The sequence below is a fragment of the Hyperolius riggenbachi genome, chromosome 7 (assembly GCF_040937935.1).
Source record: "Hyperolius riggenbachi isolate aHypRig1 chromosome 7, aHypRig1.pri, whole genome shotgun sequence".
Lineage (NCBI taxonomy): Eukaryota > Metazoa > Chordata > Amphibia > Anura > Hyperoliidae > Hyperolius > Hyperolius riggenbachi.
This window is the reverse complement of record NC_090652.1, coordinates 68,305,269-68,325,887: the sequence shown is the minus strand read 5'-3', so window position 1 is coordinate 68,325,887 and position 20,619 is coordinate 68,305,269. Positions and strand designations below refer to the sequence as shown.

Genomic DNA, 20,619 nt, shown 5'->3' with positions numbered 1-20,619 from the left:
GACAACATATCCTCGTACATCAGCTTCTGTGAGGACTATTATATACCAATGAAGACTCGCAAGCACTACCGGAACGACAAACTATGGTTCTCTAACAAACTACGGCACCTGAGGAGGAGCAAGGAAATGGTGTACAAGGCTGGCAACCAGGAAGACTATAGGAGGGTGAAAAACATCCTAAACAGGGAACTTAGGGCAGCGAAAAAGATCTATGAAGCAAAACTAGAACAGAAACTCTCCTTGAGAGACTCACGAGCCGCCTGGGAGGGGCTTAAGTCCGCCACAAACTATAAGCCCCCCTCTCAGCATGCAACTCCAGCACCGAGCTTGCTGAGAGCCTTAGTGACTTCTATTGCAGATTTGAGAACCAGGCAGCACCTGCAGGGCTCCCAGAGCCTCCTGCCCTTTCTCTGACTTAGAGGTCCTGCAGCCAAGCCTACCTCCCCTGGCTGTGAACAAGGACAACATCCTGAAGCACCTGTCCAGGTTAAATGCGAGGAAAGCTTCAGGCCCGGACGGAGTGTCACCAGCCTGTCAGCCTGCACGGCAGCTAGCTCCTGTTCTCTCTTCTCAACAAATCCATGCAGGAAGGCAAAGTTCCAGCGTTCTTCAAGAGGTCCACCATCATCCCTGTTTCAAAAAACAGGGTGTTCTGACCTCAACAACTTCAGGCCAGTGGCTCTCACATCTGTCATCATGAAAACCTTTGAATCCATGGTTATGCCCCTCTTAAAACTTTTCACTGAGGCCCTGCTGGACCCCTTCCAGTTTGCGTACAGAGCAAACAAGCCCACTGATGATGCCATAAACATTTGCCTGGAACTTGTCAACGAACACTTAGATAGATGACCACACTCTTACACCAGGATCCTCCTACATGGCTCAGCGTTTAACACCATTAGCCCCCACATTCTACAAGAGAACCTTGCTTCCCTCAGGGTCCACCCCACCCTACGCTAGTGGATCAAGGACTTCCTAAGCAACAGATCCCAGGCTGTCAAGCTAGACAGTATTATCTCGCAACCAAGGTCTACCAACACAGGGGCCCCTCAAGGTAGTGTTCTGACACCATTCTTACTCTCCTTATATACCAACAATAGCAGGTCCACGGCGAGCTCAGTCAAAGTCATCAAGTTTGCTGATGACACCACCATAGTTGGCCTCATCTCCGGGAATGATGAATGGGAATACCAAAACCAGGTTCACAGAATTTGCCACTGGTGCAGAGAGAATGGTCTAGTCCTCAACACCACAAAAACAGTAGAGATGATTGTTGACTTTAGAAGACACGCTCCCACCCCACCTCCAATCTGCATTGATGGCATGGAAGTGGAAAGGATCCCCTGCGCATGACTCCTAGGCACTACAATGTCCAAGGACCTAACTTGGAAACCCAACATGACCTCTACCCAGAGGAAAGCACAGCAGAGGCTATTTTTCCTATGCCAACTGAAGAAGTTTGGAATGGCCCAGGAGCTTCTGACGAGCTTCTACACAGCCACAATTGAATCTGTCCTCTGTTCCTCCATCCTGGTCTGGTACGCTGGCTCCTCCACCAGTGACAGATTAACTGAGAAAATCATTGGAAAACCACTTTTACTCACTGGAACAACTCTACAACTCCAGACTGTGCTCCAGAGCTCTGAGGATTGTCAATGATCCGTCTCACCCAGGATTCCGCTTCTTCAGTCGGCTCCCTTTAGGTTGGCGATTCCGGTCCATCTACACCAGAACCACAAGACACAGGAACAGCTTTTTCCCCTCTGCTGTAAAATCTTTGAACTCTATGAACTCTTTTTATCCGCCCCCATACATGTAGCATTCGGTAGCACAGGACTGTAGTCTGCACACTTTACAAACGTGAGCTCGAACTTAGTGTTAATGTGTATGATTAAACTGCTGTATTTGTACTCCTATTGTATTGTATATCCTGTTCCACACTAGCCCTGTACATGCCAAACCCAATTCCGGGCACAACCCAGTCGTGCTTGACGAAATAAAGTTTCTTTATTCTTGATTGCTTCTTGATGTAATTTATCCTCCAATAATTGTATGGATGGGAGCACTGGTCCTAAGTAAAGCAGCAGTAATTTGTTCCTATGATAGCAGAATGCAATATGAATAAATTGTTGACATTCAGAGGAGATTGCACAGTCCACTTGGCTGTTCAAAGGTTAGACATTCATCAAACATACTGTTTACATGACTTGCAGCTAGTTTGGAAACATCACATTGGTAAAGTAATAAGGTACACATGATAGTGTGTCCCTTTCAGGCTGTAAACAACTGCAGTAAACCAAAGAAAAGGTGCCCTTCATAGGGACTCATACAATAATTAAAATCGATTAACCCTTCGCACTCTCGCATGCAAATGTTCAAACAAATGCATTCACAGATTTACTCATCCAGGCACAACTGTTATCCCTACAGCTAAGTTAAAAGCTGGGGTCTTAGTTCACAGAAGAATGCATTCTTATGCTTAGTCACCTATACTGCGCAGAAGTACCCAGGTAAACATAGGTGTCCTAACTCTAGCCCTGTAACATGCATAGTGCAGACATGCAAACACATTCATTGCATCAAACCTATCAATGGATTAGGAGCACACATCCTGAGGTCCTCTCCTGGGAGCGATAGTGCATCTTACCAATCGCACAAGGGAGCTAACGTTAGCTCCCTTATGTGATTGGCAAGATGCACTATTTGTCCCAGGAGAGGACGTCAGGATGTGTGCTCCTAACCCATTGATAGGTTTGATGCAATGAATTTGTTTGCATGTCTGCACTATGCATGTTACAGGGCTAGAGTTAGGACACCTATGTTTACCTGGGTACTTCTGTGCAGTATAGGTGACTAAGCATAAGAATGCATTCTTCTGTGAACTAAGACCCCAGGTTTTAACTTAGCTGTAGGGATAACAGTTGTGCCTGGATGAGTAAATCTGTGAATGCATTTGTTTGAACAGTTGCATGCGAGAGTGCGAAGGGTTAATAGATTTTTGCTGTTTTCTAGCCACACCCCCTTCAGCACCTCCCTTTCCTTAACTTATTTAATGTCCTAACTACATACAATAATAAGTCACACCAGAAATCCACAAATAATGGAAAATTATCAAAAAGGTATTTAGGACCAGGGATGAGCAGAAACTACGTCAGTGCGAATTTACGCATCATAGTTCGCATCTACGCATCGTAGTTCGTAGGTGAAGTTTCAAAACTATGCTTACGAATTTATGCGTAGCGAAGTACCGCTCTGCGTAGCTTACGCCCACTATGCGTAGTTAACATGTATATTGCGTAGTGAACTACGAATGCGTTACTCTCGTCTAATTTTCCGTGTGCGATTGTATACTTACAAATTTACACATTGGAAAGGGGAATGTACGCATAGAAAAGTTCCCGGTATACGCATTTAGAAAGGAATTAATGCGTAAAATTTTCTGCATACGGCATAAGCATCCGCATACACTACGCTTCACACTACGCGTAATTGCGTATTTTAACGCATGGTCTATGAAATGCATACGAAGTGAATATTTCATTTCGAAGCCGTAGTTTGGCGAAGCGTAATTGCATAAAACTACGCGTAGTTCTATCGTAGCGAAGTTGGCTGACTACGAACATCCCTGTTTAGGACTTATCCAACAGATAACATTAAAAACATTTAAATTCCACCTTCTAAATCTGATTGTTGTCAGAAATCCCCCCGGAGCTGAAAAATAGTGAATAATTATGTGACATTCCATGGGACAGTTCATTAGGCTTAAAGAGACACTAAAGCAAAAATAAATCTCGCTTCAATGCTTATATTCAGCAGGGGCACGTGTGCCCCTGCTAAAACGCCGCTATCCCGTGGCTAATCGGGGGTCCCTTACTTCCCCAATCCCCCTCGTGCTGTGCGGGCAGCGCTTCCGCATTCAGGCAGGGCTAATGGCCGCAGCCCTGCCTCACGCGCGTCTGTCAGCGCGTATCTCTGCCTCTCCCACGCTCCTCTCATTCTTCCTTCGCTGAGAGGGGCGGGGGAGAGGCGGCGATGCGCCGCTGATTGACGGCGCTGACAGGCAGGGCTGCAGCCGTTAGCCCTGCCTGAAGAGCAGCAAAATCTACGACCAAGTTGGTCGTTGATTTTGCAGGGGGGGGGGTTTGGGGGTGAACTGACCCCCATTCAGCCGCGGGATAGCGGCGGTTTAGCAGGGGCACACATGCCCCTGCTGAATATAAGCACTGAAGCAAGATTTATTCTCACTTCAGTGTCTCTTTAAAAGAAACTGTTCCACACCTGAGGCCTTTGAACAAGAATGTGAAGACTTGAGGTAGAGATTTAAGGACAGAGGTTACCCTAGAAAGTGTGTGGAACGAGCTGTAAGAAGAGCAAGACTGACACCAAGAGAAGAACTTTTGGTAAATCATTCTAAAAATAAAAGGAAGGCCATCACTAGATTGGAAACACCATACAACACATCCTGGGGCCATATCCATGGAATCCTATGTAAACATTGGCCAATACTACTGAGTGATGCAACAATTAAACAATGCTTCACCTCACAAGCGAGTATAACTGCCCGAAGAGCTCCAACATTAAAAACTTTGCTGAGTAATAGTCATTTTATACAACGAGACAAAACATGGCATATGGGAAACTATAAATATGGAAGATGTTGTATCTGCCCTTTCATGCGAGTGACTAAGTACTTTAAAAGTAATGTTGCCGGGAAACAATTCTGGGTCAGACAATTTATAAATTGTCAAACTAATGGAGTCATCTATTTGAAAGATTAAAATGAGCTAAAATTGTTTAAAAAAATTGCTCTGGAGGCAGTGGTGGACTTAACTCCCCGAAGCAGACACAAAACTGTCAGTATTCAAAATCCACATACATTTATTGACATACTCCAAAAGACAATGTTGCAACATGTTTCACTGGCATGAACCCACTTCATCAGGCAATGAAAGGGGAGTATATAGCAGCAATATGCCAAAATAACACCAAGCACCTCTGTTTAGAGAGGCGCTTGGTGTTATTTTGGCATATTGCTGTTATATACTCCTCTGCAGGGCCAGATTTGTACTTTTTACCGCCCAAGGCCAACTATACCATCTGTATGGTTGTTATTTCTGTGTGCCCCAATGAGAATTCTCCTTACTTTCCATCATTGCTGTCACAGACAATAGCTATTTTAGTAATATGCGTATAGATTATAAATTATGGTTTGAACTTTTATGTTATGTTTGCCATCTTGTTAATGATGGACTTATTGTGTCACCATGAGAGTTAGGCAGAGGTGAACCTGCAGGATAGAGCTTACAGGTCTTGCAGGGATGACACAAGTACAGGAATGAGAGTTCAAAGGTTAAATCTGTCATTGTAGATAGGGATGGCTGCATAGAACAGCTTTACTGCCCCTCACTGAGCCGCCCCTAAATTTCTGGTGCCCTAGGCCATGGCCTATATGGCCTTGCCAGAAATCCGGCCCTGCTCCTCTGAAGTGTGTTCATGCCCGTGGAATGCATTGTAACATTGTCTTTTGGAGTATGTCAACAGATGTATGTGGATTTTGAATACTGACAGTTTTGTGTCTGCTTCGGGAGGTAAGTCCACCACTGCCTTCAGAGCATTTTTTTTTAACAATTTTAACTCGTTGTAATCTTTTGGCACCTCTGTTCGCTGCATACTACATGTTGTTGCCAGGACTAAATACAGAAAATATACACAATGGTGCACTGGCACAACAATGCAGCTGCCAAGGAAAAGTGAGCCAATCCCACTGCTCAAAATGCAAGGTAATCCTGATTCCAAATTTCCCATTTCCTGAAGAATTGGTCCACATTATTATAGAGATTGGCAAACATTGCAGCAAGTCCAGCAGAGTCCCAGCCCAGCGAAGGCCCAGCCACAGACTTCTGCTGGCATCCAACTTCTCCAGACCTCTGCTGGCATCCAGCTTCCACAGACCTCTGTTGGCATCCAGAATCAACTGCCAATGGCAGTATTGAATGACTGTCCTAGACTTCCACTGTCCACAGCAAGTGACTCGATCTTGTCTGGACACGTACCTTGTAATTCCCAGGCCTATCTACAGATGGGGTATTGTGTTGGCTCTCTGGCCTCATCATGCAGCAGGTGTGGCCTCTCTTTTTAAAAGATCTGCAAGAGCTCAGCAATGCCAGAACTTTGTGCTAATTGTGCTACTTGACTTGAGTCTCCTCAAGTCATCCTTGTCCTTGTCTCTCATTCTTGTTCCCGATTCATCCCTGTACCTGCTTATCCATTGTTAAACTTGCATTCTGTCCTGACTTTTATCTTTGCCTCCTTCCTTGTGTACTGTCCCAGTTTTATATGTGTACATGTTTACTGTATATACTTAGTTGCTTGCCCCCTCCTTAAAAACATTTAAGCAAGCCCTCAAAACCCACCTCTTTATGATAGCGTACCCACCACTTACCTCACAGTAACGTTCTACTGAATATTTTTTCTACAGCTGTACCTAATGTGTCCATCTCCCCTCTCCTTAAATTGTAAGCCTTTGGCAGGATCCTCTTTTCCCTAGGGTATTCAACATGATTGTGTGCTCCTTTCCTATGACAGCCTCGTACTAGTATTACAGGGCCTACCTAACCAGCCCAAAACTGCATGATCCTGTATCTTGTACCCTGTTTGTCTTGTATAGCTTTTTTGTCCTATTTTGTATAACCTTGTTATGTCTGTCATCCTTTGTTTCGATGTATGTATTTATTGGCTAGTAGTGCATAATATGTTAACGCTTTATAACTACAATAAATAATAATTATTGTATATTAACCACTTCCCCTCCCCTGGGACGAGTAACTACATCCCTGTATTTCCCCATATCTCCTTGAAGGGGCGTAGCTACTATGTCCCTCCCCACCATGAGCTCCCACTTGCCGGGAGATCAATAAATGGGGACACAGTTCCCATTCATTGATCTAAATCCCCCTGTGAATGATCCCTTTGTGATGGCACCCTCATTCACAAAAGCTGATATTTACACATCCACACATTGCTTCCTGTTTGAATAGTAATACTACGCATAAGAAAGTTATGTGCAAGGACATCTTGTGGCCAAATAGTAAAATTACATCTACAAACTTTTTTAGACTAACAGACTTTTTCTTTTTTTCATTTAAAATTAACCCCATAAATCCCACACTCCCCAACAGTTACCCAAAACATTTTTTAGGGTCTGAACTTTTTTAATATGTATGTCAAGAAGGTATGTTACTGTTACTTTTTGAATGATGGGCTTAGAATAAATAAAAAAACTGAAATACATTGTACTAGGAAAAAATGTAAATGTTGCAATAACCGGGACAAATGGGCAAATAAAATGCATGGGTTTTAATTATGTTTGCATGTATTATTTTAAAACTATGATGACCAAAAACTGAAATATAATGATTTTTTTTTATTTTTTTTATTTTTCCTATTAGAATGCAGTTGGAATAAAAAAATTCTTAGCAAAAAGCACCAACCAAAAAAAAAAAAGCCTAATTGGTGGTGAAATTGTTTCCTTATGATAAGTAGCAATAAAGTTATAGGCAAATTAATGGAAGGAGCATTGACAGATGAAAATTGCTCTAGTTTTTAAAGGGGAAAAATCCTTGTTGGTAAACTGGTTAATAATAATAATAATAATAATAATAATAATAATAATAATAATAATAATAATAATAATTAAATAAAGATAGGTTTACTGGGGTTTTGTACTCTCATTGTATTGGGTATCCTAGCATGCATTTGTATATAGAGTGTTTTGCATCTGTGGTCGTACACTGGTCCACTGTCCAGTTGTATAACAGGTATACAGAGAGAAATTAGCACAACTCCAATTACATTTCAATGTTCTTAATTATAATGGAGGCAAAAGTAACATGCTGCATCCCACTTATATTCCCAGGGTATTAATTTAATTTTAGTTTGGTTTTAAAGAACAATATTTTATCTGTAATTGGAAAACATTATAATGGCCAAATTAATAAGAAAGTTATTAGTACCTGAAATAAAGGAGGCAAGCTGAGGTTAACATGGTTTGGTGGTCAGGTAGATTGTGATTCAGGTGATGGATGGTTACATTGAGTATGATGACCAAGATGGATTGGTAATCTGATATATAGTCCTGCTAGTTGTGGTGGTGGTGGTTGAGGGATATGTAAACACATCTAGGAAGCAAGATGAAAGATAAGATGTAATGTGGTCTGGTAGAGAGGGATACTGGGGGGTTGTCAGGAAGGGTTTTATGGAGGCATCAAGGATGCAAGGTGGATTAGCGAACGGTCTGGTAGATAGTGTGGTGTTGGTCATGTTGATGGCAATGGTAGTGGGTAGGGGTTATTTGAGGCATAAAAAAAGCATTAAACTTACAACAATCACCTCCAAATTCTTCTTTTTCAGGAGTATGTTCCGATTCTGACTGTCACCCAAATGCCACTTGTGGTGAGTTTGGTGGCTTCCAACAGTGCACCTGTAAAGAGGGGTTTGTGGGTAATGGATCTTATTGTGAGGATATCAATGAATGTCAGAACGACAGCAACAACATCTGTTATCCTTATACGTGTGGCAAGTGTGTGAACACGATTGGATCCTATTATTGCACCTGTTATAGTGGAAGTATGCTTACTAATGACTATGGCTGTGTGGACATTGATGAGTGTGCAAATAGCTCTCTTAATGACTGCTCCCCACTTGCTATCTGCACCAATTATCAGAGGTTTTACACTTGTACCTGCTCCTATGGATATTATGGAGATGGAAGACACTGTGAGGTCAATGAATGCCAGCAAGGGACACCCTGTGGAAAAGATAAAGATTGCTTTAAATCACTTGGGTCCTATTCCTGTGTGAATCCTTGTTCCAACTACACTGTACTCAATGACCCCTGGCGTAGCCCCTCTTATGGTTATTATGGGTATTGTGACGCTGGATTGCAAGGTTGGTATCGCTTTAAAGGAGATTTTAATCAGCAAATTCCTGAGTGGTGTGTGCCAAGCTACAGTTGTGGATCGTATGCCCCCATATGGATCAAAGGTTCCCATCCTACAGTCAGGGATGGCACTGTGAACCGCACAGTTTGTGCCAACTGGAATGGAAATTGTTGCCTCTGGTCAAACACTATATCAGTGAAAATGTGTCCTGGTGATTTTTATGTGTATAAATTATTGGGGACACCAAACTCATACTGTTACTTGACCTACTGTACAGGTAAGTCTTCATCCAATAATATATCAGTTCAGATCAATATTGACTTAATTTGGAAACATTTAAAATTCTTGTGTGTTCTTCTTCCTTCCAGAATCCAGTAATAACTGCTCAGGATTACACTGTGCCTCTGATGAGCAATGTGTAAACATTAATGGAGTCCCTGGTTGTAATTGTATATCCTCCCTGCAGTCCATCGTTGGGATAAATGCAGACAATATAGCAGGTATGTGATACAATAGCCAATGCAATGTTTATGTCCAACTCGCCCTAAACATTGCACTGGAAACATTAGGGTTTGGTACCTGGTCACACCTTTTCCAATACTTTTCCAGAATATATATATATATATATATATATATATATATATATATATATATATATATATATATATATATATATACATATATATATAGTGGCTTGCAAAAGTATTCGGCCCCCTTGAAGTTTTCCACATTTTGTCACATTACTGCCACAAACATGAATCAATTTTATTGGCATTCCACGTGAAAGACCAATACAAAGTGGTGTACACGTGAAAAGTGGAACGAAGATCATACATTATTCCAAACATTTTTTACAAATAAATAACTGCAAAGTGGGGTGTGCATAATTATTCAGCCCCCTGAGTCAATACTTTGTAGAACCACCTTTTGCTGCAATTACAGCTGGCAGTCTTTTAGGGTAAGTCTCTACCAGCTTTGCACACCTAGAGACTGAAGTCCTTGCCCATTCTTCTTTGCAAAACAGCTCCAGCTCAGTCAGATTACATGGACAGCATTTGTGAACAGCAGTTTTCAGATCTTGCCACAGATTCTCGATTGGATTTAGATCTGGACTTTGATTGGGCCATTCTAACACATGGATATGTTTTGTTTTAAACCATTCCATTGTTGCCCTGGCTTTATGTTTAGGGTTGTTGTCCTGTTGGAAGGTGAACCTCCGCCCCAGTCTCAAGTCTTTTGCAGACTCCAAGAGGTTTTCTTCCAAGATTGCACTGTATTTGGCTCCATCCATCTTCCCATCAACTTTGACCAGCTTCCCTGTCCCTGCTGAAGAGAAGCATCCCCAGAGCATGATGCTGCCACCACCATATTTGACAGTCGGGATGGTGTGTTCTGAGTGATATACAGTGTTAGTTTTCCGCCACACATAGCGTTTTGCATTTTGGCCAAAAAGTTCCATTTTGGTCTCATCCGACCAGAGCACCTTCTTCCACATGTTTGCTGTGTCCCCCACATGGCTTGTGGCTAGTGTTGAGCGAACAGTGTTCGCCACTGTTCGGGTTCTGCAGAACATCACCCTGTTCGGGTGATGTTCGAGTTCGGCCGAACACCTGATGGTGTTCGGCCAAACTGTTCGGCCATATGGCCGAACTAAGAGCGCATGGCCGAACGTTACCCGAACGTTCGGCTAGTGCTGTGATTGGCCGAACGGGTCACGTGTAGTGTTGGGCGAACATCTAGATGTTCGGGTTCGGGACGAACATGGCCGCGATGTTCAGGTGTTCGAGCCGAACTCCGAACATAATGGAAGTCAATGGGGACCCGAACTTTTGTGCTTTGTAAAGCCTCCTTACATGCTACATACCCCAAATTTACAGGGTATGTGCACCTTTGGAGTGGGTACAAGAGGAAAAAAAAAATAGCAAAAAGAGCTTATAGTTTTTGAGAAAATCGATTTTAAAGTTTCAAAGGGAAAACTGTCTTTTTAAATGCGGGAAATGTCTGTTTTCTTTGCACAGTTAACATGCTTTTTGTCGGCATGCAGGTATTGGGTATCGAAGCTAGACACCTGGCACAAACTGGCAATGTACGCAATAGAGGTGCTGGCTTGCCCGGCAGCCAGCGTTATGTCGGAACGCTGTTTCAGTGCTGCCGGAGGCATCGTCACAGATCGGCGGCGTATCCGCCTCTCCACAGAAAATGCAGACCGTCTGACTCAAATTAAAATGAATCAATCCTGGATTGGAAACGACTACGCAACACTCCCGGACCCCAACCAAGTAACATGAACAATGAACATCTGTGATGGGTTAGCGTTTCCGGTCCCTGTTTATTGAACCTCTCATCTGTATTACATTTATGACTGCATGGCGACAAAATGCAAATTGCTATCCGCACGCTTCTTGTCCTCATGCAAGGCCTGGGTTGTTGTGTCTCAAAGCGTGGCCTTCTCCTCCTGCGCCACCCTCCTCCTGTTCCATCACGTGTGCTGCTGCTGGGTTAGTGTTACCGGTCCCTTTTCCTGGAACCTCTTATATGTATTACATTTATGACTGCATGCCGACAAAAAGCATGTTACCTGTGCAAAGAAAACAGACATTTCCAGCATTTAAAAGACAGTTTTTCCTTTGAAACTTTAAAATCGATTTTCTCAAAAACTATAAGCTCTTTTAGCTAAATTTTTTTCCCTCTTGTACCCACTCCAAAGGTGCACATATCCTGTAAATTTGGGGTATGTAGCATGTAAGGAGGCTTTACAAAGCACAAAAGTTCGGGTCCCCATTGACTTCCATTATGTTCGGAGTTCGGCTCGAACACCCGAACATCGCGGCCATGTTCGGCCAGTTCGGCCCGAACCCGAACATCTAGATGTTCGCCCAACACTACTTGTGGCAAACTGCAAACGGGACTTCTTATGCTTTTCTGTTAACAATGGCTTTCTTCTTGTCACTCTTCCATAAGAGCCAACTTTGTGCAGTGCACGACTAATAGTTGTCCTATGGACACATTCCCCCACCTGAGCTGTAGATCTCAGCAGCTCGTCCAGAGTCACCATGGGCCTCTTGACTGCATTTCTGATTAGCGCTCTCCTTGTTTGGCCTGTGAGTTTAGGCGGACGGCCTTGTCTTGGTAGGTTTACAGTTGTGCCATACTCCTTCCATTTCTGAATGATCGCTTGAACAGTGCTCCGTGGGATGTTCAAGGCTTTGGAAATCTTTTTGTAGCCTAAGCCTGCTTTAAATTTCTCAATAACTTTATCCCTGACCTGTCTGGTGTGTTCTTTGGACTTCATGGTGTAGTTGCTCCCAAGATTCTCTTAGACAACCTCTGAGGCCGTCACAGAGCAGCTGTATTTGTACTGACATTAGATTACACAGAGGTGCACTCTATTTAGTCATTAGCACTCATCAGGCAATGTCTATGGGCAACTGACTGCACTCAGATCAAAGGGTGCTGAATAATTACGCACACCCCACTTTGTAGTTATTGAATTGGTAAAAATGTTTGGAATCATGTATGATTTTTGTTCCACTTCTCACATGTACACCACTTTGTATTGGTCTTTCATGTGAAATTCCAATACAATTGATTTATGTTTGTGGCAGTAATGTGACAAAATATGGAAAACGACAAGGGGGCTGAATACTTTTGCAAGCCACTGTGTGTGTGTATATATATATATATATATATATATATATATATATCATATTTTTCAGACTATAAGACGCTTCTGACCACAAGGTGCACCTAGATTTAGAGAACAAAACTAGGGGAAAAATATATATACTACACCTGGTGCATCCATGATGAAGGGAGAGTCTTGTGGATTATGCCCCCTTTGTACCTCATGCCCCCTTCTACCTCTTGTGTCTCCCTGTCTCCTCCTGTGTCCTCATGTGTCCATCTCTGTCCTCCTTGTGTCCTCCTCTATGCCCCTTTGTATCCCCTTTTGTCCTCCTCTATGCCGCTTTGTGTCCCTCTGTGTCCTCCGTTTGTCCCCCTGTGTCCTCCTCTCCATGAGCACAGTACAGGGAGTCCCTGACATTGCGGCAGGTTGGAGGTTTTTATTGGCAGGCGTTCTTAAAGTCAGGAACTCCCTGCATTTGGACTGTAAGACACAGTGACTTTTTTCCACAGTCCAAAAAATACTGTGTGTGTGTGTGTAATCGAGTTACAGTGTTACATTGTGTTGTTTAAGTGTTCCCTTTATTTTTTTGAACAGGGGAGATTCACACGCTGTTGTGCAAATGGGATAAAAAACAGGTGGAAATTATAGGCAATTCCTGTACTTGCGTTCCATCTCACAGTAAGAGTGCCCCTTAGGGGTTGCTCTTACTGTGAGTTGGAACGCAGGACAGGAAGAACTTTGTAGACGCAGTGCGTGGATCGTGGCGAAGTGAGTATTTGATGACTGCTCAGTGGCTACTGGTGCGCGTGATGCTGCGCCCCCCCCCCCCCCCATGCAGAACTTGGAGTGGCCCCTACGCCGGAAAACTGATATACACCCATAATCACTAATGAGCAAGACACCACTCAGACCAGGGGGACCACATCTTACAAAATTGGCCCTCTCTCTTGCTAAGGGAGAAGGTGATATTTTCCAACAGGTAGATTTTTTGAACCTTGTTCTTTAAGGCCACCACACTTAGCGTGGTAGATTTTCACTCTTTGGCTATAATAGACCTAGTTACAGTGCAAAGTTGAACCAGGAGAGCATTCTGATTTTGGTTAAAGTAGGTGTATTTTTGTGGAAAACCATCTGAAACAAGAGCTTGTGGGGGAGATACTTCTATTAGGAAGGAGTCCCCATTCCTTGGTAGAACAATTAATTATTAATAGATGATTTGGCCAGGCCTGTAAAAATCTAGTGCCAGTCTTCGGTCGACCAGGAGCATTGGTGTCTGTCTTGCCACTTATGCATGGCCGGGGTTAGGTCTGTCAGTAGAGTACCATATTTCTGAGTACATAATAGAAATTAGACTGGATTTATGGGTGTAGGCGTGGAACTCAGAGGAGATAGGCACCTGGGTTAATTCTAGATCCAAGCGTACTTGGGCAAAAAAAAAGTGCCAGATAAGAGAGTAACGAAGGAACTCTGCTGAGCACAAAATAAATTGCTGTCTGACCTGCTCCCATAAGATAAGATAAGACCATCAATAATAAAGTCTTTAACTTAAAGGAGTTATCAGGCAAAAAAAAATGAGTTTCACTTACCTGGGGCTTCTTCCAGCCCCATGCAGCCATCCTGTGCTGTCGTAGCCACTCACTGCTGCTCTGGTCCCCATCCGTCAGCAAGTTTAGTGTTTGCCGACCTCGGGGTCGGCGGGCTGCATTGCGTACATTTTTACGCATTCCCGCTGGTGCAGGAACATTAACACATACGTTTTTACGCGTTAGTGGTTCAATGTGTAAAAATGTACGCGTAATGTATGTGTTAATGTTCCTGCACCAGCGGGAATGCGTAAAAATGTACGCAGAAGCCCCAGGTAAGTGAAACTCATTTTTTTTGCCTGATAACTCCTTTAAGGGAACCCCCACTCCAACCATGGCCTCCAAGCCATTAATTACGTTCCAGGACTAAGTTCCAAGTCCTCATTCAGTAATATCGACTCCCAAGGAGAATGTAGCTTAGAGAGACTGAGTGTGCGGGACAGGGAGCGCCAGATGACCAATGACTTCAAGATGACAGATAGGGCCTGAGATTAATCCAAACAGGGGTGTTTAGTCCATAGCAGTAAGGGTAATGGGAAGGGAAAAATCAAGGCAGCGGCCTCCAGGTCCACCCAGCGACTCCTGCCCGAAGCAGTGGACCATTGGACCAACTAGGCCAACCTGGAGGCATAGTAGTACTGGAAAAATTTAGGGGCTCCCAGCCCTCCTCTAGTCTTGTCCCTGGCCAGATAAGCATATCTTATATGGGGAGGTTTGCCAGCCCATATAAAAGTAGTGAAATGTGTTGTAGCTTCCTAATATTTACTAGTGACACCCGTATAGGGAGGGAGTGGAATAAGTATAGTAGCTTAGGCAAAGCTGTCATTTTAAGGGCATTAATGACTTTTTTGCATGTTAAATGGTAGTAGTGTCAATTCATTTTTTTCATATTGCAGGTTACATTAAACCACAAGTCACCTGTGGCCTGGAATACATAGAGGTTCTTCTCAGTCGATGTCTTCTGGAGAAGTTGGGTTATAATTCCTCATCTATCTATCTTAAAGACAATTCATGCAGAGGAGTAATTCTAAGAAAAGATAAAAGTTACATCAGTCTCATCACAAAGCCCACCAATGGATATTGCTCAGGGATACTTTGGGTATGTAGATAGAAATTATTGCTCTCAAGTGTAATTTTTGAAGTTTTCATCAGATTTGAATGTAAGTGTAAGGTCTATTTTTTTTTTTTACTATTTTTTTTAGATAACATTAATCATAACTACCATCAGCACCACTGCTCTCTGCCCCCCCACGCACCTGGCTGTCACCCCCCAAAATTGCCGACATGCAGCTTGTTGGAATCTTACTGGGGAAGGGGAATCCATTGCAGGAGAGGCACTCCTGCAAAAAAGTCCCTAGCCAGCTGTCATTGGGCAGCTCTACCTCTTCCTTGCCAAACATTGACCCCTCACTCCAGAGTCAGAAGACACATGGCAGCCAATCAGCTATCTCTCCCACCTGGACCCCCTACCCTTATCAGAAAGTCAGCACAGCAGCCATTTTGCAGTCTGTGTTTGGCTTCTCGACTAGGCAGATTAGGGAGAGTGTACTGCTGACAGGGATAGCATTAGTTAGGCCTGTGTTCTGTGTCCTCAGTGCAGATTCTTGCTGCTACCACAGTGTCCTGAACAGCTAATAGCCTTTTTTAGGGCCGGTACATTGTTTTTCTTGCTATTGTATTGCTGTTTTGTGCGTCCAGTGCACATGTTAACTGTTGGAGACAGGACTGCTGGTCCTAGTAGTGCACTGACTAGATAACCAAATAATCCTTCACCACCACTACTGGCACCTAATATCTACTACTGCCATGCATAAGGCCTCACTGGCTGGGCCTATATTTTGAGGTGATTGTTGCACATAGCATAAACCTGTCATCCTACCTGCTTGAAGTGACAATCAGTTCCTCCCTGACAGAGTTTTGAGTTGTAGGGGTCACTGCTGGGATTTCCTGAGGTCCTTACATATTGACCAGTGTTCAGAGGCCATGTACCTTGAATTCACAAAATGCCACAGAAGTAGTTGACAAGCTTACACAGCAGCACACCCCATCTTCTACTGCTTCTGTTACGAACCTTGCTGTAACATTCTCATGCTCCTCTGATATGGGCACTCCACAACATCATTGAACTACCTCAATCCATCCATAGGGGCTGGAAATCGCAATCACCTGCACTCCCCCGAACCTGCGCACAAGCATGGCAAACAATACACTACACTACACAAAGATTGCCGCTGAGAGGACTAACATTTACATCCTGGAGGTGTCAACTAGTAAAAACAATAATTCACTCACCTGACATTATCACTAATGCTCTTTTTCGGTTGTTTGTAGTGCGGTAAATGTACAATTTCATGTGTGAACTGGGCCTAACCCTTACACCAGTGTTTCTCAACATTGTATTGGTATGTACCCCTTTTAAAACCCTGTACTCACCAAGTACCCCCTAGCATAGTAAACATTATCACAAGTACCCCTTGAACACTGGCGTAACAATAGGGCCTGCAGCCCCTGCCCCCGTGGGGGGGGGGCCCACTCCGGGCCGTTTTGGGGGGATGGAGAGAGGTCGCAGCATGAGTGGAGAGCTGGCATGTCGGCAGGGAGGGGAGACGGTCCCTTACCTCGGGTTCTCCCCTCTGCGCTCCCCTCCAGCATTGAATACTGGGTATACAGGCAGCGAGGCTGCGGCAGATACATACCTTCCGTGCGCTCCAGCGTGGATGTTACTCTTTCTAGCCTCTGAAGCGACTTCCTGTATAAAGGAAGTCACGTCAGACACTGGAGGGAGAAGCATCCGCGCCGGAGTGCACGGAAGGTATGTATCTGCCGCTGCCCCGCCGCCTGCATACACTTTATTCAATGCTGGAGGGGAGCGCAGAGGGGGGAGCCCGAAGTGAGGGGGGGACCTTCCCTCCTCCTCGCCGACATGCCACCAAGCTCTCCCCTCATGCTGCAACCCCTCCAGCCCCCCAACACGACCAGAGCGGGCCCCAGGGGGGGGGGGGCGCTCAGAATTTCTGCAGGGGGGCCCGGTGGGACCAATTTACGCCCCTGCCCTTGAAAAATATATATTTAATCGTAGTACATGATAATTGGTTCTAAACATTTTCCAAAGATTTACTATTGTTTTAATCAGCTAAAATACTAATTCAGTGTTGTTTAACTACTTATTGCACCAGGTCCAGTATAATCACACCCTGGAAAACTTCACCTGAAGTCCCAATTACTCAATGGGAGTACGTACGCTACCGTTACCGCCGGTTAGAAGGGACATTAATGAATGGGAATGCAGTTCCCATTCATAAATCTGAGTCCTCGAGTCAATGAATGCCGGCGTCTATTAGATGCCTGCGTCATTGTATCTTCCGTCTGTTACACTGCCACGCATTATTTCCGATTCACGTCCTTACGGACGTGAATCGGAAATTATGACTGAGGACATCTTGTGACCAAATAGTAAAACTACATTACAACATATTTTATTTAATAAAAATTCCTACACTTGCATTTAAAACTAACTATTTCCCGCCCACACTGCCTCATAGTACTCAAACATTTTATATATATATATATATATATATATATATATATATATATATATATATATATATATATATATATATATATATACAGTGGGTTGCAAAAGTATTCAGCCCCCTTGAAGTTTTCCACATTTTGTCATATTACTGCCACAAACATGCATCGATTTTATTGGAATTCTACGTGAAAGACCAATACAAAGTGGTGTACATGTGAGAAGTGGATCGAAAATCATACATCATTCCAAACATTTTTTACAAATAAATAACTGCAAAGTGGGGTGTGCGTAATTATCCAGCCCCCTGAGTCAATACTTTGTAGAACCACCTTTTGTTGCAATTACAGCTGCCAGTCTTTTAGGGTATGTCTCTACCAGCTTTGCACATCTAGAGACTGAAATCCTTGCCCATTCTTCTTTGGAAAACAGCTCCAGCTCAGTCAGATTAGATGGACAGCGTTTGTGAACAGCAGTTTTCTGATCTTGCCACAGATTCTCGATTGGATTTAGATCTGGACTTTGACTGGGCAATTCTAACACATGGATAGGTTTTGTTTTAAACCATTCCATTGTTGCCCTGGCTTTATGTTTAGGGTCATTGTCCTGCTGGAAGGTGAACCTCCGCCCCAGTCTCAAGTCTTTTGCAGTCTCCAAGAGCTTTTCTTCCAAGTTTGCCCTGCATTTGGCTCCATCCATCTTCCCATCAACTCTGACCAGCTTCCCTGTCCCTGCTGAAGAGATGCACCCCCCGAGCATGATGCTGCCACCACCATATTTGACAGTGGGGATTGTGTGTTCTGAGTAATGTGCAGTGTTAGTTTTCCGCCACACATAGCGTTTTGCATTTTGGCCAAAAAGTTCCATTTTGGTCTCATCTGACCAGAGCACCTTCTTCCACATGGTTGCTGTGTCCCCCACATGGCTTGTGGCAAACTGCAAACGGGACTTCTTATGCTTCCTGTTAACAATACCTTTCTTCTTGCCACTCTTCCATAAAGGCCAACTTTGTACAGTGCATGACTAATAGTTGTCCTATGGACAGAGTCTCCCACCTGAGCCGTAGATCTCTGCAGCTCGTCCAGAGTCACCATGGGCCTCTTGACTGCATTTCTGATCAGCGCTCTCCTTGTGCGGCCTGTGAGTTTAGGTGGATGGCCTTGTCTTGGTAGGTTTACAGTTGTGCCATACTCCTTCCATTTCTGAATGATCGCTTGAACAGTGCTCCGTGGGATGTTCAAGGCTTTGGAAATCTTTTTGTAGCCTAAGCCTGCTTTAAATTTCTCAATAACTTGATCCCTGACCTGTCTTGTGTGTTCTTTGGACTTCACGGTGTTGTTGCTCCCAATATTCTCTTAGACAACCTCTGAGGCCCTCACAGAGCAGCTGTATTTGTACTGACATTAGGTTACACACAGGTGCACTCTCTATAGTCATTAGCACTCATCAGGCAATGTCTATAGGCAACTGACTGCGCTCAGATCAAAGGGGGCCGAATAATTATGCACACACCACTTTGCAGTTATTTATTTGTAAAAAAATGTTTGGAATCATGTATGATTTCCGTTCCACTTCTCACGTGTACACCACTTTGTGTTGGTCTTTCACATGGAATTCCAATAAAATTGATTCATGTTTGTTGCAGTAATGTGACAAAATGTGGAAAACGTCAAGGGGGCCGAATACTTTTGCAACCCACTGTATATATATATAAATTGCATTTAAAAAAAATACATAAATAGTTGCCTTAAGAACTGAACTTTTTTAATATTTATGTCAAGTGGGTATATAACTGTTAATTTTTAATTTGTGGGCTTATAAATAGTGATGGATGCAAAACTTAAAAAATGCACCTTTATTTCCAAATAAAATATTGGCGCCATACATTGTCCTAAGGAATAATTTTAAACATTGCAATAACCGGGAGAAATGGACAAATAAAATGTGTGGGTTTTATCCACAGTAGAATGTTAGAATAAAACACTATAATGGCCAAAATCTGAGAAATAATGTTTTTTTTTCCATTTTTTTCTTATTATTCCAATTAAAATGTGTTTAGAATAAAATAATTCTTAGCATAATGTACCTCCTAAAGAAAGCCTAATTGGTGGCGAAAAAAACAAGGTATAGATCATGTTGTTGTGATTATTTGTGATTAAGTTATTGGCGAAAGAATGGGAGGAGCACTGACAGGTGAAAATTGCTTTGACTAAAGGGGTAAAAACCCTCAGTGGTCAATTGGTTAAATAAGGTTTATCATTTTCTAAAACTCTAAATCTGTTATTCTTGATTAAGTATATCAAGCCTGAGTACCCCCTGGAACCATCAGACGTACCCCCTGGGGTATGCGTACCACACGAGAACCTAGGACTTACAATACCTGATTGACGTGTACACATACTGGACGTTTTAAAGCACTTTATTCCAGAAATTTAGGAATGTAATATGATTTCTGCCCTTTAGAGATTAAAACACGACTCTAGGTCTACTACGTAACTTTTGGTGGGACTTTTGGCATGAATCCCCCTCCGGCATGCCACGGTCCAGGTGTTAGGCCCCTTGAAACAACTTTTCCATCACTTTTGTGGCCAGAAACAGTCCCTTTAGGTTTTAGAATTTGCCTGCCCATTGAGGTTTATGGCGGTTTAGTAGTTCGCAAACGTTTGCAGCAAATTCGTGTTCGCAAACCGAAAATTTCAAGTTTCACCATAAACTAATGCCTAGTCATCAGTAATTTATGTCAGGAAAATGTTGATAAAACCTTGTAAAATTCGATCGCTGTGGCCGTTTTTTTTTTTTTTTCTCAGCCTCTATGAGGCTCTCTCTCCCTCCCTCCTCCCTCCCCTTCCCTCAGGGCCGGCGCTACCATAGAGGCAAAGGGAGCAGCTGCCCCAGGGCCCCAGAGCTTGTAGTGGCCCCCAGTGGCTACAAGAGGAA

At 43.4% G+C, this 20,619-nt stretch overlaps 1 protein-coding gene across 1 annotated transcript in view; it reads left to right on the top strand.

The window, feature by feature from the left end:
- The first annotated feature begins 1,398 nt into the window (after positions 1-1,398).
- The window catches only part of LOC137526046 (uromodulin-like), a 121,399-nt gene continuing 102,178 nt past the window's right edge, over positions 1,399-20,619 (top strand). Inside the window, exons 1-5 of the mRNA XM_068247257.1 lie at positions 1,399-1,538; positions 5,569-5,588; positions 8,410-9,216; positions 9,308-9,439; positions 15,047-15,249. Coding sequence (XP_068103358.1) covers positions 1,399-1,538; positions 5,569-5,588; positions 8,410-9,216; positions 9,308-9,439; positions 15,047-15,249 — 1,302 coding nt within the window. The remainder of the gene's footprint in view (positions 1,539-5,568; positions 5,589-8,409; positions 9,217-9,307; positions 9,440-15,046; positions 15,250-20,619) is intronic.